The 27,668-nt window shown below is 41.6% G+C and overlaps 1 protein-coding gene across 5 annotated transcripts in view; it reads right to left on the bottom strand.

The window, feature by feature from the left end:
* The window catches only part of MCTP2 (multiple C2 and transmembrane domain containing 2), a 142,476-nt gene that overhangs the window by 29,783 nt on the left and 85,025 nt on the right, over nt 1-27,668 (bottom strand). For all 5 annotated transcript variants that reach the window (XM_065411604.1, XM_065411605.1, XM_065411606.1 and 2 more), the window contains 2 exons: nt 26,919-26,993; nt 25,983-26,102 (listed from right to left, as the gene is read on the bottom strand). In XM_065411604.1, coding sequence (XP_065267676.1) covers nt 25,983-26,102; nt 26,919-26,993 — 195 coding nt within the window. The remainder of the gene's footprint in view (nt 1-25,982; nt 26,103-26,918; nt 26,994-27,668) is intronic.

Raw genomic sequence — 27,668 nt, 5'->3', positions numbered from 1 at the left:
GATAATATGAAGCACTATGAAAAAGTTAAGATAGAACAAACTCCTTCTATTAAATATTATCCATTAACACCATCACCACCTACATTGGTAAACTGCATATTCCAGATGGGAAAAGTTAGCAAGCAAGAGTAGAAGCTAATTTCTGAAATATAAGTAGAAAAAGCCAAAGAATTTTTCTGAAAGGGCTGAACTGGGCAGTATAAGAACCAATAAGGAATAGAATTATAAGAATTATAAAACATAACCAAAGGTCAAAATAAAAATAGAAATGAGACAGACCTTTCTGGAGAAGAAAGAACTCTTGGAGTTAAGATTTAGAGTGGAGTCCTGTCTAGAACAGAACACCAGCATCATAGCTTTGGAGACGAGTCCACTTGATTTCCGCTGATTAATGTGTTGCTGTTTCAAAGGGTCTAATAACTACAAGTTAAAGCTCTGGAGGTTTGGAAGCCATTTCATCTGAAAAATCACTGAAGAGGAGTCCAACTGTTCCTGTCAAGAAGCATGGAGCTTGAACAACCATGAGAGTGGCCCTTTTGACAGCAGTGTAAAAGATGAGAGAAGGGAATCTCAGCTGAAACCCTTAGAAACATATTTTGAATCTGGCTTTTCTGTCCCTCTGGTTCCAATTTAGAATCTGACTATTAAAAACAGATTTTAGATGGGTGTCTCCTGAACGATACCCATAAAACGTTTATCACCAGCAACCCCACAAACATGGGGTAGAATATTTTTTTGGAGATTTAGAATCCTAATTTTGTGTGTGTGTGTGTGTGGGGGGGGGGGGGGGGGGGATGGGAGGGAGGTGTTGCCAGTGTCAGTGTAGTATCTCTGTATGGTAATTATGAATATTTATCTCTAATAATTTTTTTTTCCCTTTGGCCCATTAAGCCTTTTTGGCAAAGTGAAGATTAACACCACCACCCCTCGTCCCATGCGCTGTGTGACAGAGTAATTCTTGGGACATGACAGTGATGGGAAAAGAACAAAGAAATAATTTTCATCAGATGGAAAAAAATAAAAAAGGGAAAGGACCTGAAACATGAGCAAAGAACCTTTACTGAAACTGCAATTTGTCAGGCTGACCATTCTAAGTCCCAGTCCTAAGCAAATACCTCATTAGTGGAGCTGTGAAAAATGTTTTCAAAATACACCCGCAAAAAACAAAACTAAAACCCCAAACCCTTACACACACACACCTCACAAGATTTCACTGATCTCAAATCTAAAACCAGCTTTGTCAAAAGGTTTGCTTAGATTCATGAAATATGGGCCCGGTTGGGGGGAAACATGAGCTAATCTGCAGTTGTGCCTCCAAGGTATCTGGTTTGGAGCCAAACCAGAACTCTGATTTTGACCTGAGACACAAATATGGTCCAATGCATTGAGCATGGTCCTGGGGAAGAAGAGCTCCCCAATTCTAATCTACCTAAAGGCTAGCTAATGTATTCAAGTCCTTACGTACATAATAGTGACTATCAAATGGGAGTCGCTGTCACAGCTGAATGCTCAATGATGGACAAAATTACAAGATACATCTCTTCAGATAATACTTTTAATCCCTCCCTGTCCCAAACAAACTAAGGGATTTTAGCCATTGCAATACGGTATTGCCCTAAAAAAAAAAAAAGAGTAAAGATGAATCTCTAGGAAAAAATAGGCCTACTGACAACTATTATTTCTGGCAGAGACTTATTCCTATGATTCAAAAGGAAAATACACAAAGTGGCAACACCAAAGAGCAAGCAGCTTTAGCAGCAAGATCTTGCAAAATGTGAAAATGTCACATTCTCGAGAAATACTCTGCTACTACACACATCTGACTGCGACAGACTCTCACATTGATAATTGTGGCCACACCCCTCGCGGTGCACCCCCTTATGGTCTGAATGGTGCAGCAGTGGCACTGTCTCTGTTTCCTACGGGGCCTTCAGCTGTTCCACCCAACCTCCAATACCTGGCTAGGTCACCTAAAAGTTCCACTCTTTCTGGGGTACCTCCAAAGTACAAAACAAACAAAGAAATGTGATCTCTTCCCTTTCCTCAGTGAGGCCCTGAGGCATCAGTCTTCCCCAGTTCCTGGCCCCAGCCAGCCTTCTCTCCCACAGTGAGAGCGCACGGTCTGCTCTCTCCCAGTCAGCCAGCAGCTGAGATGGGCTCTCTTTTTTGCTCCTCCCTCAAAGACTGACACCTGTTTCAGATATCACAGGGTGGGGGCACTGACAGCCCACTGACCCTTTCCTGACTCATGTGAGGTTTATATAATCCATCACAAGAACCAAGTCCAAATCCTGGCCCCCAGCATGAAGTCTGGTAGGTCAGACTATGTACTGGGAAATGCCTCCAGCGCTAGAGCAGCCTCTTTGTCCTATGGATGAGAAGCAAAGGCTGATGCATCCACATTGCGTTGTCTCCACCAGCCCTACTGTGCAGTAGTGCATCATGAACCTATTGCACTGGTTCTCCAAATCCTCCCCTGGCCACCCCAACACACTCAGTGGAAGTGTACCAAATATGCTGCCTGATGGAAATGGAATTAAAATTCAAGAAATGGTTGATCAGCGAGACTGTATTAGAATTCCCCTTTCATTGTAATGCAATAACATGAGACATAAAACATGTGGCAAAAAGAGAAATAATGTTTAAATAAACAGTTGCTGACAGAAGAAACCTATTTGCTTTAGATCTAATTTGCTTTTCCGCAGCAAAAGAATGTGGGGAATCTCAATAGTGTTATGAAGTGTATGTTCTACTGAGCTTGGATCACTGACATAAAAAATGACCTGAAGGAAAGGAGATCTTTAAATATTTATACCACGTTACCTGCTATCACTACATTGCTCTGTGCATCTCATCAGTGTAACAAGTTCCTGATTTTAAGGGTGTACCTCTGGCAAAGAAATGTTAGCAGCCTTCTGCAAACTCTCCGTCACAAACAGGACAAGCTTCTAAGCAAAAGAAATTATGCCCAGAAAGAACACAGTCTCTGTGCATTAGATGCATGTCACTGCACAGAACTAGGGATTAGAAACTAACATATGTTCAGAAAAAGGACTCTTAACAACAACAAAAAACAACCTCAAAAGGTATTGGTTACACAAGACTGAGGAGCAAAAAGGAAAAGGCCCGGATAGTCGTTACAAACGGATTAGATCGTTGCAGCCCTTACTCGGCCATGGGATGGAGTAAAAGGGTTAAAGCCCTGCCCCTCCCTCTCATGCTTTGCCCTATGTAGGGTATATCGACACTGCGAGCGGGAGTTGTAATTTTCAGCTTGAAGAGACACACCGGCAGCTGAATGATCTAAAAATAAAAGTGAAACCACAGCAGCGTGACCAGCAGGAAGGGCTAGCCGACTGGGTACATGCCTACTGTCTCAAACAAGTACATACTCGGACAGTTGTCCACTGCGCAGTGGCAACCCTTCTATTTTTAGTGCGCTAGCTCAATCATAGCTAGCACAGGTATGTCCCCTCGAGGTGGAAATCACCACCTCACCTCCAGTGTGCCTATTCCAGATGCAGTGGGGTGAGGAGGGGCTATTCACCCAACACTCCCTTCCCCCGCTGAGAGAAAGAGGTGGGGAACAGGCGCAGCCCTGGCTTCACCCACTCTATTCAGCAACCAGAGTAGCTAGCCTTGTGCACTGAGGCAGGGGGAACAGATTGCTCAGTGAAAAGGGGTGAAGGAACCTACTTCCTCCCTAGAGCACCAAATGAGCAGGAGAGGAATTGGGCTTCTATGAGTTACAATTAAGTGTTGCCAACTCCAAGCATTACAAGACATAAGCCACGCCCCCTTCTCTCTCCCCCTCCCCCCCAAAATCATAGATTATTTGAAAATTCTCCTGCTGTTTAAACCAATGAATGCTGGGTCCTATTTACATGCCTTCTGGTTTTTGAACCTTTGGCGGGGGAGGACACATTTTCAAGCTTTTCTCTGCTGCTGTGAGGAGCTTAAATGAAAGCTGCGGCTCTCATGTAATCACAGGCCTCCCAGAACTGGGGCTTTAAGAAAAATAACAGATACTGTGAGGCTCCCAATACAATCACAAGAGTTGGCAGGCTGCAGTTTCTTCTCTATTTTTCTCATGGGACACCACAGTTATTCACCACCCTGTATCCTGGACAGATGGTACAGGTAAATTCAAAACGATTTGTGATCCCTTGCAGAATGTCCAGATTCTGATCTCAAACTGTTTGTACAGTATTGCCATCAACTAGAACCCTGCGTGGGACTATTTTTTTAATCCTGCTCCTGTTTTGCCCCGCAAATACCTATCCCACCCACTCCTGCATTGTTTCTTGCATTTTTATCCCGCTCCCACCCGCAAAAACCTTTGATCCCACAAATCCTGCAAGAAAGAGAGATTCCCCCATGCTACTAACCCCCACCCCGAAAACAAAAAAGTCTGGTTTATATATTATATTTAAAAACAGAATTCAGACACAGTTTTTACCACTCAAAGAATAAAACAAATCTTGCTTAAACCATGTTAAAAATACTTTTATAATAAACATCAAATCTCTTTCTACCCCTCGCTTAAATTTAAGTATTAAAAGTTTTAGAGTATTTCCCCACAAATTACTGCAGTCTTTTTTTATTTGCTCACCCAATACTGCCCGCAAAATAGGACATTTTACCTGCTCCTGCTCTTATGGCAGCGGGTCCTGCGGGATACCAGTCCTGCTGCAGGGCCCTGGCATCGATTTCAGTGGATTTACACCAGCGCGTGAGATCAGAATTAGACATCAAAGAATAATCAAACAATGAATTGCTGTTTTATTTTGTGGCTTAGTATTTCCAAAATACTCAATTGACCTGGGCTTGCAGTGCTTGGGGCTGCACGGCTAAAAAAAACCCAGTATGGACATTTCTGCTCAGGTAGGAGCCCAGGCTTTGAATCCAGCGGGTCCCAAGTGGAACGTCTACATTTCTATTTTTAGAAATAGCTCAATTCAATTGACCCAGGCTCTGAGATTCGGTACCATGTTTTTTTCTGGGCTGTGTAGGCATACCCAGGGCTGAGACACCCAAGGCGGCATGTCAGAATTCACACTACTGAGATAGCAGCCCAGTAGAGAGAAAACAAGATCCCTTAAAGATTCCCATTCTACTAGGTCTTAGAGTAGAGCCCCCACTTGACAATGATTTTTGCCCAATGCGTTGTACTACATTGCACACATCTTTGGATGATGCAGTTGGGTGTTGGTGCTGATGCTATATTTCAACTGGAAAAAAAGCTAGGTTTTATTTTAACATATGTACATTTAATCCCCAAAGCATAATAGCCTACCACAACTCTGGTTTGATGCTTTTATATAGTTTTCTTGTGGCTACCACTTCCTCCCTCCTCCGGCCCCAGGGAGGGTAAAGTAAGAAGGGTCCTTGGGACCTATCTTTATGCATGTACAGTAGTTTTAGAGTGAGAAGCCTTCAGATCTTTTTCTGTAGTGAACACTGTAGAAACAGCCATTTGTTAGAATGCTGACGGTTCTAATTTTTCCCTTGTGTTTTTATCTACCATATTTTACATTTCCTGAGCCAAGTAAAATACAGCTAAGATCCTCATGCAGTAAACCTTAATAAAGTGAGGGGGTGGGGGAATTATTTACGACAGTTTGATACTTTTGGGGGGGGGGAGGGGAGAATCAAACTGTTGCCTACAATGGGGTTAAAACAAGCTGTCCCAGGAAAAGGAAGGGGGAAAAGGTACCTTAAATCAGATTTAAAAAAAGGCTTCATTACTTTATCTTGGCTAACCTAATGAAAGATGACATTTTTGGATCTCTGATTCATTTTCTGTAGCAGAAGTAGGGTCACAGTTTCATGGCTAGGATCAGACAAAGTTTCTCATTATAGGTTTTCGAAGACGCCAGTAATTGTGCAAGTTGAAAGTCGGATTTTTCAGTAAATACTTCTTTCAAAAAGCATCAGCAAAACCTCTGTGCTGATTAAAAGGAAGCAAAAGAAAAAAATACTTAACATTTTATTTGTTCCTGGTAAAGCTGAGCAACTTAAAAAGGTCAAGAAAAAAATCACCATTATCTGCACCGATAAATGTCTGCTCACTTTGGAGACATATTGGATAACATTATAGGAAACATTAGTGGTAAGAGTCAGATGGTGTTTTAATTGTACAGTAAGTGGGAAAAGTATTCAGTGCAAGTGTACTTTGCCTTTGGTAAAATCAACATCAAGTTACAACTGTTACTAAAAAGGAGGCTTAAACTATATACTTAAAAGGCTTTCTGCCTCATGTTCATAGTGCAGATTAGATCGAATGAATAAAGAAAAAAAGGGCTCTCTGTAATAAACGAAGTGTATTTAATTAGAATTAGTTCAGTGTACAGTGGCAGGAGTATCGCAGTTCAGTGCATAAGGTTACTTCGCTGGCAGCCTTCATCTCTGGCATGAAAAGAATTTGGGTTGCAATAAACCCACATAAGTGTGAAATAGCTGCATGTACATTGTAGTACTTAAGACTGAACTGGTATCCTTCTTTATGAAGTCTCCCATTTTAGAAAATGGTTTGCCAGGCTGAATACTCTCTGGAATTTGGGACCAAGGATGGATCCATGGTCAGTTTGATAGAATTAGTATATGGATTTCTTTGTTTTTAACATGGGATCAAAAATAAAATAAAACAAATAAGCATGCAATGATCACAATACAAGCTTGTCCTGTGAAAAAATAGTAAATATAAAGCATACTCTCAGACAAAGAATTTCATATTATTCTCCTTCCAGCTGTGTGTACATTAATAGTTTCCTAGTGCCAGATTATAGCACTGCTCAGGAATCCAGAAGTCCTCTTTGTCAATCTGACTACAAGATTCTGTAGTCAAGAAAAGAGCAAAAGCAGTAACTATCCCCCTCCCTCCACCTCCAAGAAGTATGTTAGATCTCCAGAAAAAAATCTATGGTGATTAAAACACACACAAAATTATCATGTTCATAAACTACATAGTTCCAAAATTGCTACAGTGCGTAATGAATGCACTAAAACGACGGGAACAGTCATTGTAATTACAGTCCTAAATATGATAACTTTCTTCATCTCAGTCTTGCATATTTTAGACTAGCAATAGCAGCAGCAACAAAAACCTAATATTGACAGCAGGACTATGCAATGAAGGTTCTTCAGTGACAGGCCTATAGCATCTTGCTTTACAAAGCACAGAATGGTTTAAAAAAAATATTGCAAGACCCTTTTGCAATGTAAGGCAGCTGTTCAGGTAAAACTAAAGCCAGAAGATTGTTTATTTTAATAAAGCTATTATATGCACAGCTCCAAATTAGGAATAGCAGGAGACATGGGGGTGCCTAAACCACCACCACCTGTTTGCCCTGAAAATCAATTAAAGTCACACTATCCCAGCAATCCTTTCTTAGCTAATAAAAGTTATACAGCTTTAACGTGCAACTTTCGGTGCTTTTTGGGAATGTGCCTGAAACCTAAAGCCTGAGTCTCGCATTACTTTGATACTCACATGGATATGAGCTAAAGACTGCAAAACCAGCCTTCGGGGGCGGAGGGGGGGGGGAGCTAGTAAGGAAAAAGGGACATTGTAGCTGCTGTTTTCATGAAGTGGATTGGACCAATATTCAATAAATTCTAACAATGCATCGTAGAACTATATATATTTTAAATAGGAGAAAATCAAAGCCCTTTATGACACACGCCTGTTCGACATATTCTGTGCTGCAGAACAGATCCAACTTTGCAAGTTGAAAGTAAGGGCAGTAGAGACATCCCAAGTGTTTTAGTAATTAAACGAATATGCATAATGAACCATATGCCCAAAGGGCCTGTTCTTCATGTGGGCCAGATTTTTGTTTGAATTTTTAATTTTTATATACAGATGAAACATTTCATGTAATATAGCAACAGTGTGAGATAACATGCTATGTGGGGAAGTGAGAGGCAACTGCCCATGTGAGAATGATCAGAATATACTTGATGAATTCTCCTCTTAAGATTTCCTATTCAGATTCAAGAGTTAAGAGACATGCATGTTAACCATTATGAAAAAAAGTTACTGCATGAGAACTGCCACAGATTTTGAGTGGAGCGTTATATACATTTGGGTCCTGCCAGAAGACTCCAGGAGGATGAAGAAAGGTCAGCTCATGATCAGGGTTTTGTCAAAATAATCAGACTTTTGGATGAACACTTAATACTCTGGGCCCATTGCAGAAGTTCAGGATCTGGATCTATGTAAGCAGGTTAGCTACATAACCAGCATTACAGTGACTACTAAAACTACAGAGGTTAAAATAATTAAGCTTTTGTAAATATATTAACTTAGTTACTGTAAATTTACGCTGGGTATAGAATTATCAACCCCAAAAGCCTTATGTCAAGGAACAAAAACAAAATCTGACCTGCTTCAGGAGTAAACAGTGACTTCTAAGGAAAGTCAAGAAGTTAAACTTTTCATAGGGTTCTTCTGCTATCAACTCAAAATTTAAACAATACAAATGGAATGTAAAACAGACCCCCTCCTCCTCTTTAGAGGATTTAAAAGGTGAAATAAATGAGCTGTAAATAATGTCACTCATTGCTTTCAGTCCTAATTCAGGGTTTATGCTTTTGACACTGCCTGGTTTACTTGATCTAGTGGTCTCCGTGGAAAGACAGATAAACTTCAACGGCTGTCAGATGACAAAAATTGACAAGGAGCGTCACCTTTCCTGACTGCTTAAATCCTTTAAGGAAGTGTTGGAGCAATTAGAGAAGGAGTCTAATCTTTGCAGAGTGCATTAACACTCTCCGACCTCCCAGACAATAGATCAGAACTCAGACATATAATGCTTCCCTAAGGCTTTTTAGCCAGAGCATTTGATCTCATAGTCACTCTGTATGTGTTACTATAGGTATCAGTGCATAAGACATTATTCATTGTGCATTACAGGTCCACTATCTCTGTTAGTATCCTCTTAAAACAGAGATCAGGGAAGCCATTGCAATCTATGGGACTGTAGAGTTATTAGTTCTCAAAAAACCAGACAGCAGCGCTACAGAATATCAACACTAATAATAATTTTAGGTTATTTCACTGCTTATTTCTCTGCTTGGGGACATAAATCTATTTTTAAAAGGCATAACTTAATATTTTAGTCATAAAAATAATCATTACAAACGAATGCAATGCTTAACTCCTATGAAGAGACTTAGAAGAGAGGGAATTACAGAGACCAATCTAGTTGATCAAGAAAAGCAAAATGGATAGTTGTAAATAATCCTCCAAAATTTGTATAAGAAAGCAAAACTTCCACAATGTACTAACTGGTAGATCAAGGCATAATTTAATTCCTGATGGACACATGCCATTGAAATGCTGATCTCGCTGTATAAATTATGCTTTCCCCATTTAATATTCTACACATTTTTAGAAAATTTGCTTAGCACATTTTTAAAATGGGATTAGACCTTCCATGTTGTCATCTTCTGACAGAGGCCAGCTTTGAACATTCTTTATATGGACATTGCAAAATGGGTTTTTACAGAGTAGCTAACTAGATTCCCACCCACCTTTTGAATAACGGGAGCTGCAATCAGACTGGCAAGTATTTTTTCTATGCTTAAATCCATTTGATGTACACTGCCAGCCAATAATAGGGGTCAGATACCTAGGTACAGTTTGCAAGATTCTGTTTGCTTTTCCACAGATCTACATGCAGCTGCTTTTGTGAAGTACCTATGTTACAAACACATTCAGTTTATACAAAATAATATTTTTCAACTGTGCATCTCAACTTTAAAAACATGAAAAACAAAAAAGGTTGCAACTACTAGTATGTGTATATATACACGAACTCCTTCCATATCAAAGTATAATACTGCCGTTTTAAAATTGAACAGCAATAGAATATAACTACTGAAAATTAGTGATTGGCTTTGAGACAAAGCTGTATAGTTACTATTTGACATTAAAAGATAAAAACTGAGGAAAAAGGCAGTAACATACAATGGAAAGCAATTTATAGAGTTCTGAACCTAAACTAGTGGGGGAGACTAAGCTTGCTTGTTGTTTGGGGTTTTTTTGAAGTGTAGGTTCCTGTAACTATACTGTGCTCCTCTCAGAGAATCCTCTAAGAAAACCTAATATGAGAGTCTGAAATAAATCAGAAAAATAAAGACTGGGGAAAACAACAGTACTGTAATATCTATACATTTACATAAAATATATAAAGTCACTGCATTGTGTTTAAAATAAAGAGCACCCTAAACAATTCTAACCTTGGCTAAAATGCACTAGGAAAAAATACAGATTAATCCATTTGCTTTTGGTGAAGTGGGGGAGAAGGTGTCAAAAATCAGGGTTATACTGGGAAGCTAATTTCAACCTTTGCTATCGAGATACTGCATCTCACCATAATCAACAATTTTATTTTTTTCATAGTTTGCTAGGACTTTGCGGATACACTCAGATAAAAATACATTTCCCCCGTCCCCCAAAGGGCTAAAAAGGAAGAGAACAGGCTAAACATCCAATTGGACTTGATGTTATGATTTGATTTTAGGGTATTTATGTATTTATTATTACTATTATTATTATTATTATCCTTAAGCAATCTTGTATCCAACAATTCTGGACTTCCTGGTAGCTGAATCTAACCTCTGCCATGTGCATCATATTTTAGCTGCAGGTAAAGAAAAGCAAAACTAAAAAGGAAAACAGGCTTTTTAAATGCAATAGGAGTTCTACACCAAGTTCTACACCAAGCCTCTTTCATTTCAGATCTTGTAAAGAATGAAAAAAATAAAGTGGTCTTCCCTTGCAGACCCCTTCCTTCCCACACCCTCTCATGGTGCATCACCATAGCTATCATCATCACCACAAAAAAACAAAATGTTATATTGCCTTCACAATACAATATTTCTTCCAGATTTCTGCAAGTAGTGTTAGATTAGTACTGAATGGGTGTATGAAATTAAAAATAAAATAGTTCAAGAAAGAAAAAAAAAAGAAACTGCCAGAAAAATCTGACAGAAAAACATTAAAACAGGAGTTTAATCATTCATGAGAGTCTATCGCCACCTACAGGATTTCCCCCCAGTTTTGAAAACCAGTTAAAAATCCTCGATGAAGAGTTTGCTCTAAAATGGAGGGCCAGATCCTCAGTTGGTGTAATTCAGCATAGGGCCACTGAAGCCAATGGAATTATGCTGATTTCCACCACTTGAGAATCTGGCTCTATTTTTTCTATCAGTCCAAAAGAGTGAAAAGCCCAATTTTTAGAGACTTTTTTTCCTTTTAGATTATACTCATGTTAAAACTAAAGAATGTGTTTGTTTTTTAAATGAAGACGCAAAAATAAAACTAACAGTTACAGGATGCCTAGACTAATGGAAGAATCAATTAAGGTCAGTGTGAGTCCATACTCTTCATGTACAACAAAAACACCTACTGGTGCTCTGAGATGTTTTCTGATAGATGACAGGGTTAAAATAACATAGTAAAAATTCCAACAGATCCTGGAAAAAGAAAAGTACCTCTGGGGTTTGCAAAACATGGCACATTTTTAATTGAATGTTCAATCTTTTACTGTATATGTACTTACTGAGGGTGCTAAAAAGGTTTTATTTTCTTGAAACTTAAAAGATGAACTTCTATTCATTCAATACTGTTAACTCTCTGTGATGCAGTCCACAAGTAAAAAATAAAGAGAGAGTCTGTAAATGTTATAAGCCTTGAAATCACAAAAAGAGAGAGAGAGATTTTCCGGTAGAATCAGATGAGCTGATTTGATTGGTCACAAGTACATTTTTGTTATCTGTCTGCAGATTAGTCAGATGACAGAGATTATAATTATTGCTGTCTCATAAATTCAAAATATACTCTAGAAACACTTTGTTTGAAGCCTCTCTAGCAAATCCAGAACTGCACTTTCATGACAAAAGAATTGCACATTACACTGTATTTGTCCCTATATTTCTGAAGGAAATTCCTAGTGACATCAGTGGAATTCTGTACAAAGAATGAGGGGAGTGTATGATCCATTGAATCAAGGGTGACCTGTACAATGACAGTAAGAACAATGAGCTAAATCTGTTTCTGGCATGAGTAGCTTCTGCATCTCCACCGACAGCAATGGAACTGATCTTGCATAGGAAAAGGAAGGATAGCTCAGTGGTTTGAGCATTGGCCTGCTAAACACAGGGTTGTGAGTTCAATCCTTCAGGGGGCCACTTAGGGAGCTGGGGCAAAATCAGTACTTGGTTCTGCTAGTGAAGGCAAGGGTCTGGACTCGATAACCTTCCCGCTCTATGAGATAGGTATATCTCCATATATTTATTTATACATGGATAGTGAATTTGGACCCTTGGCCTTGACAACTAGTTGAATCCCAAGAAAGATGCTTCATTGTGCTGATTTGTGATTAGAATAACAACTAAAAGGACGGAATGTATCTGCTAAAACTCTAGGAAGTACTAAGAATCCAGTGGTGTTGAACATACAAGTATAACCCAGCAACAGACTGGATCACGATTTTATTTTGTTGAACATATAGTGTATGTTAAATAAATAGAAATTGGGTGGGATGGTACAAGACCAACAATAATCTCCTGTAAAATTAGATTCATAACTTCAAAAGACTAACACGTACAATTTAAAAAAAAAGGCTTCATAAATCAAACAGCTAAAGTACAATACACTATAGCAAACTCTAACCAGACCACAAAGAGAGTTCTCTCTTCATAAACATCAGATCAGGCAGCTAAAATTATTACCAAAGCTCTCTTGTAACTGTCACCTGTGGTGGGTATAATTACAGGCTACTGCTACAAGCACGCCCACGTCATATGGCAATAAAAGGACCTACAGCTTGCCAAGACCAGCCAGACAATGGAGAACACACACCACCTGACGAGAGCCCCAAAAGATCAGCCAGAGAGACTAATAAAAATGACAGCTTAGAAACAAATGACAAAGCTTGAACCACAAAAAAGGCAATATCAAATTAGTTGGAAATGCAAGCGCTGAGCAGAGTGCTCCAACAGGTCACAATTCAAGCAGAAAGCCAGTTAGAACTGTTGTCACACACGTTTGGTTCAAGTTTAAGCTCTAAAGAACCCTTTTCATTAGACAAAATGTTTGCACATTTGGGGCTGACTTTATGTGTCATTATTAGACAGCCAAACCGATGAAAAATACACATTATTAATTCAACTCAGTAAGTGGGGGGGCGGGGGGAATCTGTTTTAAGGGGTTATCTATCCTTGTACAACAACAGTGAATTCATCTCTGTCTTTGGAAGCCTGCATGCGTGGCTCCCGATGACCCGCAGTCAATGGGAGCTGTGCACACATTTATCCTATGTCAGAATTGGGCTTTTTGGCTCTGGCTGCAACTTTTGGATTACAAATATAAAAAAGCCTCGAGCTTAATTTAAAATCAGTTTAATGTAAGTATAAGAAAAATGGGAGGCAAGGGCTGAGGATTTCCCAAGCCGCCAGGGCTCAGGGATTAATTTCTACATGACGCACGCAAGTTTAGAAAGCCCTGCCCAGAAAGCGCTGCTATTATTCACATACATGAGTATAGGTTAGAATCATGTTAAGGATTTGAGCCACCAAAGGCACGGAAATTCACAGCTAAGGGTGAAGTGTCCAATTCACAGTGCAATACAGTTAGGCAGACAGAAGAGTAGAGAATTAACCCTTAATTGTCCTCCCAAACAATATTTGATAGATCTATTTCGTAAGGGTGCTTTGCTTTACGCTGTCCTTCTTCAAGGCACTTTAAGAATCTGCCAGTCCTAAACTGATTCTATTGTGGAGCCCATTTTAATGATATTTTGATTTCTTAAATCTTTGCTTGCATAAATCTGAAGTTTCCTTTATTGTTAGTTGAAATAGTAGGGGGAGGGATAGCTCAGTGGTTTGAGCATTGGCCTGCTAAACCCAGGGTTATGAGTTCAATCCTTAAGGGGGCCACTTAGGGAGCTGGGGCAAAATCAGTATTTGGTCCTGCTAGTGAAGGCAGGGGGCTGGACTTGATGACCTTTCAAGGTCCCTTCCAGTTCTAGGAGATAGGATATCTCCATTCATTTAAAAAAAAATTAAAATTTTTAGTAGTGGTGGCAGTAATAGTTGAAAAGCCACTGAGGATTGAAATTCGGCCAATTAAAACATCAGAAATAGATCTATAGAAATAGTAAAGAATCACCAAAAGGCTCGCTTTCTTCAAACACTGAACAGGGAACTTTACTAGTAAAAGGAAAACAGTGTTACTACCAAAGAGACAGTCTTCCCCTTCCCCTCCATTTCATTTCAGGGTTTCTGCCTAGGGCTTTCCTCAACCCCTGTGCTGCTTGGGTTTCCTGATAGTTTAGGAGAAACAACAGTTATAGCCTCAAAAAGATTGGCTTGGGCTGCAAAGTTCAGATCCAAACTTCCCTGCAGTCTGAGGTGAGGTTGGATCAGATAGGCTTGTTTAAGCCCTTCTTTATTTAAAACTATTATACCCTCATGAGACTGTTCTCTCCATTATAAAAGCCAGGTTTTCATCCTGCTCCCTCTAGACTATGCTCCCGCTGCTGCATATGAAAATCTACATTTGTGCATGCAGCTCTGTTACATGCATGTGACCGGAGACATGCAGGCAAACGTTCTGATGAAGCTCATATACAACAAAAGAAACTCAGTGAGAATACACCTTATTGTAGAGACTTCAAGCTATGAATTTTTGGGGGGACGGTGGAGGTGGGATGGAGGGCTACTATTAAAGCTTGAGAAACCTCTCTGAGTTCTGCTGCTGCGGTTAATATTCACACAGCAGTGACAATCATAGTGATGACGATGAGACACACGCACACAAGGAAAGTAAACAAATGTTATTTCCAGCTCTTGCAAAAACACATGGACAAAGTTAATAGGGAAATAGCCACTTGGAAGTGTCACAACATTATAAACAATAGTTAAAAGACAATGTTTAACATTTAAAGTTTGGGTGAGGCTAAATTGAGCAGTGATTTACGTAAATTAGCCTTTCAGCTCTAAAGAGGAAGGATAATCATATGGTTCTAGCAGAGGCTTGTGAGTCAGGGGTTCTGGGCTTTATTCCTCACTCTGCCGATGACGCAGTGTGTGACCTTATACAAGTCACAAAAACCCTTTTGCTGGAGGTTTAGGATCTCTCTTTAACCGTTGCTCAGGCAGGAAGGTGAAAGTGACTTTGACAGACAGCAAGGACACTTTCTGTACTCAAGCTAGCAGCAAGATCTGGACACACACTGTCCCTGGTGGTTTAAGAACTGGGACTCTCTCTTCCCATCTGTATGGTCACAATAGTAGGCAGACATTCTCCATTACCAGGTGCCATCAGACCTGGCTGGTGTCACACATCTCTCATAACACACACACACTCCTGCACAACCAATAAAATATCACATCTTGATGGGGGGGCTCTTCTACTCACTGTTCTTAATATCTATGCAGACTTTACAACTGTTATTTAACCAAGCCCTCCTAATACTTTGGAGGAGGCACCTATCATTCACCTACACTACAGAGAAGATAACTAAAAAGTTACACATGGTCACTGCAGGCAGAGCTGGGAATAGAACCAGGTCTCTAACATGATACTTTTCTATACTGCCTTTCAGACTAAATGGACCAAATTATATGCTTGTCCAACCCTTGCTAACACAACATGGATCTTTGTTCCTCTCTAGTGGCTACATCCCATATTGAGCAATACGAGTCTGCTGCTGCCTCCATGGCAATGTGAATTTTCCTTTAGTTCAAGCAGTAGAAGCTCATGTTTTTAAAACGAAAAGATCCCAGATTCAACCCCTTCAAATGACCAAAATAGGGGCCTTGTTTTTTCTATTCTGTCTAACCACTACACACTGCTTCTAGACCCAGGAACTAAACCCAGGAGTCCTGATACCTAACTTTCTAGCACTTGTCCACAGAGAGTTGTGTTACCCAACAATAAGATACAATTTTCCTCTTTTCTACAGACTGTTTCTCATAAAAGATAATAGCATCCCTCCACCAGTTACTCCTGAGGCTGATGTGGCAGAGATCTGTGCTGGGTCTGAGACGGTTGTGGGTTAAAACCTAGTTGCTGACTCATGTAAATTAGGGTGGGGAGCCTGGAATAATTGCTGTGATGTTCATATTCATAACAACATCCAAATTCTCTTCCCAGTGTAAACAGAGCCAGCTAGCTGGCCCAATGGTTTGCTGCCCAAGGCAGAAAACTCCCTGCCACATCCCAGGCTGACCCTGTGCGTTAATGTGGTTCACTGCTTTATATCTAGTGTTTGTATTTTGCTTATTGAGAACTGGCCCTTTAAAAACAGGGTGGGACACGTATGATGGGCTTTGTTTGAAGAAGGCTGAGAACCATGTGGGGGAGATGTTGCTTGTGGGTTCAGAAAAGACCCTCCCTGCATAAAGTTCAGAAAGCTGAGTACTTGGTTTAATTAATGTATCTTTCCAGAAAACAAGCTTCCATTTATGATGTACTGCTGGTGCTAATTAGGGGATGTTGCTAATGAACACCAGAGCCTTTTGCCTTTAGGTCACCAGTACCAATCTACCCAACTCATCAGGGATTAAAAATTATTCACATCTAATGGGATGTTGGTGGAAACTCTATGAAATGAGTTTGGTGGGACTCTCATCTAGCTCCCAGTTCACAAACTCACCATCATGCGTTGCACTAACTGGGGCCGACTCCGCAGAGAGGCCAAGAACCTCATGGACCATGCAAACTGAACTACTGTTACTCTACAGCAGTGTTTCCCAAACTTGGGATGCCGCTTGTGTAGGGAAAGCCCTGGCGGGCCGGGCCGGTTTATTTACCTGCTGCGTCCGCAGGTCCGGCCGATCGCGACTCCCACTGGCCGTGGTTCGCCGCTCCAGGCCAATGGGAGCTGCTGGAAGCGGCGGCCAGTACGTCCTCGGCCCGCGCCGCTTCCAGCAGCTCCCATTGGCGTGGAGCAGCGAACCGCGGCCAGTGGGAGCCGCGATCGGCCGGACCTGCGGACGCGGCAGGTAAATAAGCCCTCCAGGTGCTTTCCCTTCACAAGCGGCATCCCAAGTTTGGGAAACACTACTCTAGAGGAAGTCCCTCCAGATTAGGATTGATACATGCCGGCAGGGCAATGTGTGTGGAAAACATGTTCTGCTGCTGCCCTGTAGATAGATAGAGGTTTATTCATCAGGGCTGCATCAGCACTAAATCCATAATTATTTTAAAGCTGCCATTTACAGCAATATGTAACAGAGTTGTGAATATGTAAACTAATTTATTAAATAATCTGCATAAAATGTCACACATGGAGCTGTGCAAAATTTAGCAGCTACATATCGCCACCACACACACTTCCTATACTGCACTTCAGCCCAAAATTATGAACAACCAGCACAGCTCTGCCTACCACCATTCGCTGGCCAACCGGCCTAAACCACCAGCTATGCATGGCCTTGGAAAACAACTTCTACCTGTCCCTATCCCTAACAGCAGCCCTGGTTAGCAGAAGTCAGAGACTGAAATAGTAGGGTATGCCTAAAATAAGTCTGAAGTGTACTGGCAGAGCTCAGTATGGGGGGTGGGGAAGAGAGGGGAGGAGCTGAAGGAGATCAGCAGTGAGGTCAGAAGTTACCTAAGATACTATGGAGTTTGGTTTGCACCTTACGCCTGGCTCTAGTCAAATGTCTCTTATGACTTCCATGAAAAATTTAAAAAGGAATACAATAGTAAAAGGCAGGCAATAGGTTCTTTTAATTTGTACCAGATTATAGTTTTCTTAACGCAATTACTGTAATTTCTTTAGATGACATAATTACTATTAATGCACAGAAAACTGTCAATAGAAGGTGTAATTATGTTGCATAAAATCATAATCACAAAGTGCAATGATGCATATTTATTTATAAAAATCATTCTGTGATTAAAATTAACTTTTAAAATATTTTTAAAATGTATAATATATAGCAATAGCAATTAACTTCACAATTAATTTATGGGCTTAACTCCAGAACCATATTTGTGGGCTTTTTTAATATGAACTAAACAAGATGAAAAACAGCATCAAAAAAATTAAGCCATATATAGACCTAAGGCTGGAAAAACTAGCAAGTTGGGGGCATGTGTGTATATCAATTTGCTCATAAGCAGAAAACACCAATGGAAAATTCCAGGCTGAAGATAGAAATGAATAAATGATTTCTGAAAAATAGTAGCATACTATGGAAATGATGTTTAAATGGATGACGGCATAACAAGAACCAATTGCTAGAAGCTGAATATTGACACATTCAAATTAGAAATTTTAGGCACAAATTTTTAACAGTGAGAAAAATCAACCATTGGAACTAATTACCAAGGGAAGTTTTGATGTCTTTCACATCAAGACTGGATGCCTTTCTGCGAGACAGGCTTTAGCCAAATATAAGTTAATAGGCTCAATACAGAGGTAGTTGAATGAAATGTAATGGCTGAGATGTACAGTAGGTCAGACTAGATCAGGGGTCGGCAACCTTTGGCACGCAGCTCGCCAGGGTAAGCACCCTGGCGGGCCGGGCCGGTTTGCGTACCTGCCGCGTCCGCAGGCTGATCGCGGCTCCCACTGGCTGCGGTTCGCCGCTCCAGGCCAATGGGGGCAGCAGGAAGCGGCGCGGGCCCAGGGATGTGCTGGCCGCCGCTTCCCACCGCCCCCATTGGCCTGGGACGGCGAACCGCGGCCAGTGGGAGCCATGATCGGCCGAACCTGCAGACGCGGCAGGTAAACAAACTGGCCCGGCCAGCTAGGGTGCTTACCCTGGCGAGCCGCATGTCAAAGGTTGCCGACCCCTGGACTAGATGATCTAATAGTCCCTTCTGGCCTTAAACTCTACGGATATGTTCACACTGCAGCTGGGAGCGAGTCTCCCAGTGCAAGTAGACTTGCATAGTGGAGTTTGAGCTAGCACCTTAAACATAGCAACATTAGGACATTCCAGCTCAGGTGGAAGTTTGGGCTCAAGCGCACACAACCCCCTAAGTTTCAAATCTGTGGAACTGCTGGCTCTGGTACGGAGAAAGACACAGTAGGAACATCTATGCAGAACTTCAAGTCAAATGGCCCCTAACACTCACTATGAGCAATTTGTCAAAATATATGGATATTCCTAGTTATGTGCCAATATATCAGTGTCTTTTCTGGGTCTGCAGTGATTGTGATATTCACTATGTAGACAACCAAAGGTTTATAGACTAGTTATGTTCCACTAACACCCTGTTTTGTGCGCTTAAGTGGTACACAGACCTTGTACTGGCCCTATGCACAAGGGTGAATTTCACCAAGTTAAATTCATTTGGTCATTGAAACTTCACCTTTCCCCTCACCTTCCACACACCAAAATTCAACTGACTAAATTCTGATTTCACGTAACATCTATGTAATCCCAAACAGTACTCACCCTAGTGTCTGTGCAAATGACTGTAGAGATAGTGTGATGGGGTATATTCCCCACACTAGCCACTGAGAGGGTAAATTAGGCCAGGCAAGCCTAACTGACCAATTAAGCAGCCAGTAGGGGGGAAATATAGGCCAGAAGAAGACCACTAATTGGAGGCAGGCGCAGCTGGGCCGGAATAGAAGGGGCCTGTATAAAGCCCAGGAGCTGCAAGTAGCGAGGAGGACTGCAGGAAAGGCAGGGTGCAGTTACTCCCTGAGAGGAAGGAGTTGGAAGGCTGGCGTACCCAGAGAGGGTGGGAGACAGTGATGTAGCAAGAAGCCCAGGGAAACAGCAGCAAAGGCTAAGACAGTTGGCTGCCTGTTATAGGGTCCCTGGCCTGGAACCCAGTATAGAGGGCAGGCCTGGGTTCCCCTAACAGCCACTGGGTAGTTACACAGGGTATTGGAGATGTCAGCCAAACAGTTGGTCCAGAAGGAATGGGATTTCCCTGGAAGGGGAGGAACTTAGTGACCTGGCTGAGGGCCAAGTCACAACCGGAAGCTGCCGCTCTGAGAGGGAGGGAGAGGCTATAGAAGAGAAGAAGATGGGTAGAGACACTTCTGAGGAGGGTGAAGCACCTGCTTTTGGGAGGAAGCAGAACTGATCCCCAGGATGGCCAGGAGTAGGTACCGTGAGCAGTGAGGGAATCTGATCACAGTCAGTCACAAGTTTCAGAGTAGCAGCCGTGTTAGTCTGTATCCGCAAAAATAACAGGAGTACTTGTGGCACCTTAGAGACTAACAAATTTATTAGAGCATAAGCTTTCGTGGGCTACAACCCACTTCTTCGGATGCATATAGAGTGAACCATATATTGAGGAGATATATATATACACACACATACAGAGAGCATGAACAGGTGGGAGTTGTCTTACCAACTCTGAGAGGCCAATTAAGTAAGAGAAAAAAAAACTTTTGAAGTGATAATCAAGATGGTTCAGTACAGACAGTTTGATAAGAAGCAAGTGTGAAAATACTTACAAGGGGAGATAGATTCAATGTTTGTAATGGCTCAGCCATTCCCAATCCCTATTTAGCCCTGAGTTGATTGTGTCTAGTTTGCATATCAATTCCAGCTCAGCAGTCTCTCGTTGGAGTCTGTTTTTGAAGTTTTTCTGTTTTAAGATAGCCACCCGCAGGTCTGTCAAAGAATGGCCAGACAGGTTAAAGTGTTCTCCCACTGGTTTTTGAGTATTATGATTCCTGATGTCAGATTTGTGTCCATTAATTCTTTTGCGTAGAGACTGTCCGGTTTGGCCAATGTACATGGCAGAGGGGCATTGCTGGCACATGATGGCATATATCACATTGGTAGATGTGCAGGTGAACGAGCCACTGATGGTATAGCTGATGTGATTAGGCCCTATGATGGTGTCACTTGAATAGATATGTGGACAGAGTTGGCATCGGGCTTTGTTACAAGGATAGGTAACCTTGAATAGATATGTGGACAGAGTTGGCATCGGGCTTTGTTACAAGGATAGGTAACCTATCCTTGTAACAAAGCCCGATGCCAACTCTGTCCACATATCTATTCAAGTGACACCATCATAGGGCCTAATCACATCAGCTATACCATCAGTGGCTCGTTCACCTGCACATCTACCAATGTGATATATGCCATCATGTGCCAGCAATGCCCCTCTGCCATGTACATTGGCCAAACCGGACAGTCTCTACGCAAAAGAATTAATGGACACAAATCTGACATCAGGAATCATAATACTCAAAAACCAGTGGGAGAACACTTTAACCTGTCTGGCCATTCTTTGACAGACCTGCGGGTGGCTATCTTAAAACAGAAAAACTTCAAAAACAGACTCCAACGAGAGACTGCTGAGCTGGAATTGATATGCAAACTAGACACAATCAACTCAGGGCTAAATAGGGATTGGGAATGGCTGAGCCATTACAAACATTGAATCTATCTCCCCTTGTAAGTATTTTCACACTTGCTTCTTATCAAACTGTCTGTACTGAACCATCTTGATTATCACTTCAAAAGTTTTTTTTTCTCTTACTTAATTGGCCTCTCAGAGTTGGTAAGACAACTCCCACCTGTTCATGCTCTCTGTATGTGTGTGTATATATATCTCCTCAATATATGGTTCACTCTATATGCATCCGAAGAAGTGGGTTGTAGCCCACGAAAGCTTATGCTCTAATAAATTTGTTAGTCTCTAAGGTGCCACAAGTAGTCAGTCACAAGTCATCAGTTTAAACCATTAATGGAATGATGTTGGACTGGAGAGAGTCTCAAGTGGGGTTCCACAGAAATCTGTTCTGGGTCTGCTGTTGTTTAACATCTTATTAATGACTTGGATGTACATACAGAGAGCATAATGATCAAGTTTGCAGATGACACAAAGCTAGAGGGGGCTGCCAATACTTTGGAGGATAGAGCTAAAATTTAGAGGGATTTTGATAAATTGGAGAACTGGGCTATAGACAATAAAATGAAATTCAACAAAGAGAAATATAAGGTGCTACACTTAGGGAAGAAAACCAAATGCACAAATACAGATTAGGGGGAAACTGCTGAGAAGGATCTGGCAGTTGTGGATCACAACGTCAACATGAGTCAGCAATGCAATGCTGTTGCAAAAAAAAAAAAAAAAAGCAAATGCAATTGTACGTTGCATTAACAGAGGCATAACACGCAAGTCATGGGAGGTGACAGTACTGCTGTACTTGGCGCTGGTTAGACCTCAGCTGGTCTCCAGAGATGAGTGACAAAGATGATCAAAGGGAGGGAATGCAAGCCATATAAACAAAGGCTGAAAGAACTGGGTATGTTTAGTTTGGAAAAGAGGAGTTTAAGGGGGGATATGATAGCGGTCTTCAGATACATGAAAGGCGGCCATAAAAAAGATGGAGAAAAATTGTTCTCTTTTGCCACAGAGGGCAGGACAAGAGACAATGGGTTCAAACTACAGCACAGCAGATTTAGATTTCCTAACTGTAAGAACAGTAGGACAATGGAGCAGACTGCCTAGGGAGGTTGTGGAAGCTTCTTCACTGGAGGTTTTCAAAAGGAGGTTGGAGCCATCTGTCTTAGATGGTTTAGACACAACAAATCCTGCATCTTGGCAGGGGGCTAGACTAGATGACCATTGCAGTCTCTTCTAACCCTATGATTCTATTACTCTAAACAGATTGAGTGTTGATGAGGAATTTGCTTTCACTTGTATGCATGTGAAATCTACTCACATGTTATTTATATTCCACCATGGGGAGAGGAGACAAACACTGAGATTTAACCTGGGAGGATTTTACCCTATAGATTGATGCAAAAGGAGACAGCACCCTTCACAGTCTCCTGTGGTCCCATGTGACCTCCTCTCTCTCTCTGTAGTTCTGTCCATCTCTCTTTCTCTAATTTGCCTCCAGCAGAAGTAGTAAATACTCTTGTCAAACTCACAACCCTGTCAACATTGATGGGAAAACATTCCCGGTACACAGTAATGGAGGTGTGAGAGCAGCACACAGCCCAGGGCCGGAAGACGTGGAGGTTTCCTGTGTTTCTGGCCATATTCTAAGCCCTGACAATCATGCACAAACAGTTTTTTAAAAATACATGCCATTCACAATACCAACCCTCAGCAACTGTGGTCGAATGAAGTTAATTAACTCCTGTACTTCAATCATGCATAGAACCAAGAAGAAAGGTGCAAGAGATGTCTTGGGGATATCAGACCCCTCTCCTGCTTTTAATGTCAGAGTGGCCACATAGTAAAAAACCTGTGGAACAGACTGAGCTGAAACTGGGCTGCTTTTGGGAGGATAGTGGTTTTTATTATTGTTTTAATTCACCTTTCATTTGGTCAATGAGTAGGTAAGAACACCCAATGGGTACTCCTAAACTCTGTTTTCCCTGACTTTTCCAATGGCTTGGGGAAAGAGTGGTTGAAAAAGTTGGAGGGAAGAGCAGAAGTTTCTAGGCAGGATGGGAGTATTGTTTGTAGTCATCTTTGACCAGCTGCGTGTGAACTGTACATGCAGTTTTCATTTTGCACCGAGACCACGGTAAAGGCACTTTAAAAACGATTAACAGAGACACTGGAAATATTCATAGTGAAGGGGGCAGAATTAACACTAATGCTGAATCAGCTACGTTTAAAATTTGTTTTCAGAGGAAAATTACTCGCTATTATCTTAACATTGTACAGTAATTTCCCAACCACCCCCACCCTCAAAATGACATATCATCTATGACACACAGTAAAAAGAGGAATTTGGAAAATTGTCCTTTTCACCGTCTGACCCCATTTTCCCCTCTCTAGATGCATCGTGGATCATCACCTATAGCTCCTTGGTCCTAGACCAGGAGTCGGCAATGTTCGGCTCGCAGGGTAAGCACCCTGGCGGGCCGGGCCAGTTTTATTTACCTGCTGACGCGGCAGGTTCGGCCGATGGCGGCCCCCACTGGCCGCGGTTCACCGTCCCGGGCCAATGGGGGCGGCGAAAAGCGGCGCAGGCGAGCGATGTGCTGGCCGCGGCTTCTCGCCGCCCCCATTGGCCCGGGACGGCGAACCGTGGCCAGTGGGGGCCGCGATCGGCCGAACCTGCCGCGTCAGCAGGTAAATAAAACTGGCCCGGCCTGCCAGGGTGCTTACCATGGCGAGCCGCGTGCCGAACGTTGCCGACCCCTGTCCTAGATACAATTTCCAATTTTTTCCTTATATTTCAGTTGCCCTCACTTGCTAACATTGTTACATTTCTCCACAGCCTAGAAACAGACACATCTCCAAGTTTGTTTTTGGCCAGATTCACCGAGCTACTTAACCATATGCCTAACTTTAAGCATGTGCTTAAGTAACTTGCTGAATTCAGGGCAATTGGCACCCTGCATGTTCACCTTCTTTTCCATTTCCAGTATGTACAAACATGCAATTCCACTAGTGCACTCACACATACCTGCTTCAAATAAGAGTCCCATTTTACCTTCACATTCAGAATACACACAGACATGGGTCTCAGAACCACAGCTATTGCACATGCACACTCAAGCATAAGAGTGGCAGATCGTCCAAGGAACCCAGAATTTCATGTTCTAGAGGAAAGAACTAAAATTAACTGAGCCTTCTTCCCCTTGGGTTTCAGTATATCTGTTTACATCACAGGGAAAGGTAAATCAATTAGTATCTCAATTGGAGAATGGACTGGAAAACACTAATCCTCACCCTTTCAAGCTCTTAGAGTCAACTGTGTACATTATCAACACAAGTAAAGAAACAAAAAAACAAAAAAAAAACCCTCTTCCTCCTCAACCGTGCCTGCCAGATCCCTCTCAACCTGCAGGGTGAAAGACAGCTTCTCTGTCTTTACTCTGTGCGTCTTTCAAGTAGCGACAGCTCACTTTACTCATCTGTGCAAATACACTGTGAAGTGTTTTCATCAAAAGAACCCTAAAGCAACTTATAATTCACAGACAAAAAGGGAGGCAAACACTTGGAGATGTGGCTGTTATTTGGTTTAATAAACACTTAACTCAAAAACTTTTTTTTCCCTCTGGACCACCACAAAACGATTTTGCAACCTTTAATGGCATGCCAGACATTTCAAGCATGAAGAAAATGCCACACTGCTGAATAAAAAGGAGGAGAAACTCTTTCTGCTTGAGTGGATGAGAAAGCTGAAAACAGGGTGTTTACTACAAAGAGGGAAAAAAGAATACAGCTGAAAAGTGGGCCAGATAGGTGGAGAACTTAGCTGTTAATTCTCAGACCACACCGGGACTTGCTGACCAAATTTTTTTTTATAGTTATTACAGTCAGGTGGTCAGACTTGCAAGAGACAATGTCAGCACAGAACTGCTTGTTTGCAGTCGGACAAGCGGCACACCCTCAACTAACAGGGCATGGCAAGCATTGCTGAACTACAGTAAAATGCAGTCTCATTGAAATTAAAGTTGGAACGGAAAAGACCTATTAGTTCATCTTGTCCCATCAATAAAGGATTGTTCCCTATAGTCTCATTCTTCCAGTGCTTTATCAGCAGCACAACAAGCCAGAGGTAGGTCACAGGGCTGCAGCCATTCCATTATCGCAACTCCAGCCGACACGACCTTCTATAACCCCTTTGTAGGGATTCTAGATCGCTACGTCCTTGGTCGTCACACTCTTCTCTGTGTAAACCTATTGAGAGCCAGTGCAGCCCATCCAACCTTTATGTGCAGAGCCTTTGGAGGCCCCCAGTGCTGCCTTTGGGCCCACATAGCTCCTCCACACAAGGTCCCAGAAGGGGCACTGTTGTGCAGAAGGCCTCTGCAACAGGTGAAAATATGGGAGAGATTGCTCTAGAGGGACCGCCATTGTGTTAGTCTAGCATTCGGCACAAGGAGACCCTGATCAAGCTTGGGACTTGTGGGCACTACAGTGATTTAAATAATAAAACTGAAGGACAATATAGTAACACCAACCAACAAGAGAGTTTAAGCTGAGGGAGGGGGAAGGTACTGTAAGACTCAATGCCTTATATCAGTTAGTCTGATGGAATATGAAGAAATCCACTTACCACAAATGCTACCACACTCCTTAGTGTAGATTCCCAGAGAAAGCAGCTCCTTAGGAATTGTATTGTATTCCATATCGCCATGGTGATTTTTTTCACACGATCAACATTTCTCGATAAGATCTGGTAAATGTCGGACGGGAGGGGAGAGAAAGGAATTTAATTAAATGCTCCAATTTCCTACTTCACTTCAAGAACAGTGACAATTTTAAGCTACAATTGCTTTGTGCTTGTATGTATGCTACAGCTTCTATTTCAGAGACACATTCTAGCTACCGTGTGTTTTTGTATGACACCCAAACATGTCAGCACTTTCCTCCACCCCCAAAATCTGCAAGTCTGAAGGAAAAAGAATTGAAGCTTTTTCCCCCTCCACAAAAAACCCCCACAAACCTTTATTGCAAAATCCTTTAGAATTTAACAGAAAATAAGACCCTTTCCATACGAGTTTGGGCTATCTCCATATAGAATTGAATAAAAAATTATATTCTTGCTATAAATGGTTAAAATAGCGAGAATATTAGTCTCAATTAAATACTATAGACTTTTATAGTAATTGATTTAGAACCTTCTTAAATTTCTATAGTATCTTATTGTTTTTCTTTATTCTTTGAGGATGAAACCAAAGTATAGGTTTTTGTTTCAAATTCCATAAACTGTGCAACATGCATATATGTTAAAGTTCTTTATTAAGCCATTCTTTTCCCTCCAGAAATTGGGGAGATGTAGGAACACAGAGATAGATCAGGAAGCAACTGTGTGTGAATGCAAATCAGCATTTATACACATGCAAAAATCTACACAGAATTGACATCTGTGTTCAGTGAGTCGATGCATAAATAGAGTTTCCACCACAGGTTCTATCATCCGGGTGTACTAGTGAAGCTACTAAAAAGCCATCCCAAACAGAAGTGATAGCTCGGCCCAGAGTCAACCTACCTTCTTTGAAAACTTGCGGTTGTCTCCAATGAAGCGCTTTTCTCGTGGCTTGAAGGTTCTGATACTTGCTTTTACCTGAGGAAGGAATAATTTATTTAGAATGTTACCATTCAAGCTCGGGTATCATCATATTGATTTGGAGCTCTGGTGTCCTTTACTTATTTATTTGTTTGTTTCAGTCTCTAAATGGTTTATGACAAGGTGTTAGGTGTACATATCAGTTATTCTGCACAAGCCTGGCACTCATCCAGGTTATTCCAATAGATCTAACTGCCTGCAGAGTGGCAGACTGCAGGGTGTGAGCAGCTCCATGTTAAGCTCAGCACACAGCTCAGCATACTCCCTTCTGTTCCTCTGTTGGATCAACCCCATACTGAAAAGTTCTAAAAAAAGAAACGGGAACTGAAGATCACATCCCCAAATGGCCTATTCATGCTGCATATTTAATACTAAGGTATTAGAAGGGACATCCAAGAACAGCCGAAAGTATTTTACACTCCTGTAACACCCTTAGCCACTTAAGCCAGATTGTGATTTACTTATTCATGCTGAATACTCCCTTACTCTAATAATAGGTCCACTGAAGTCAATGGAATGACTCATGGAGTAAAGTGCTACCCAAATATGAGTAATGGTATCATAATTTAGCCCACAAAAAGTAGTATCTTAGCCATAGGTAGGAGAATGGTCAAGTGGACATGGCACTGGCTCTGTCACAAACTTTTGTGTGACCTTGGTCTAGCCTACTCT

The sequence above is a fragment of the Emys orbicularis genome, chromosome 10, assembly GCF_028017835.1.
Source record: "Emys orbicularis isolate rEmyOrb1 chromosome 10, rEmyOrb1.hap1, whole genome shotgun sequence".
NCBI classification, from domain to species: Eukaryota; Metazoa; Chordata; order Testudines; family Emydidae; genus Emys; species Emys orbicularis.
The sequence above is the reverse complement of the archived record's forward strand: the minus strand, read 5'-3'. Positions and strand labels throughout refer to the sequence as shown.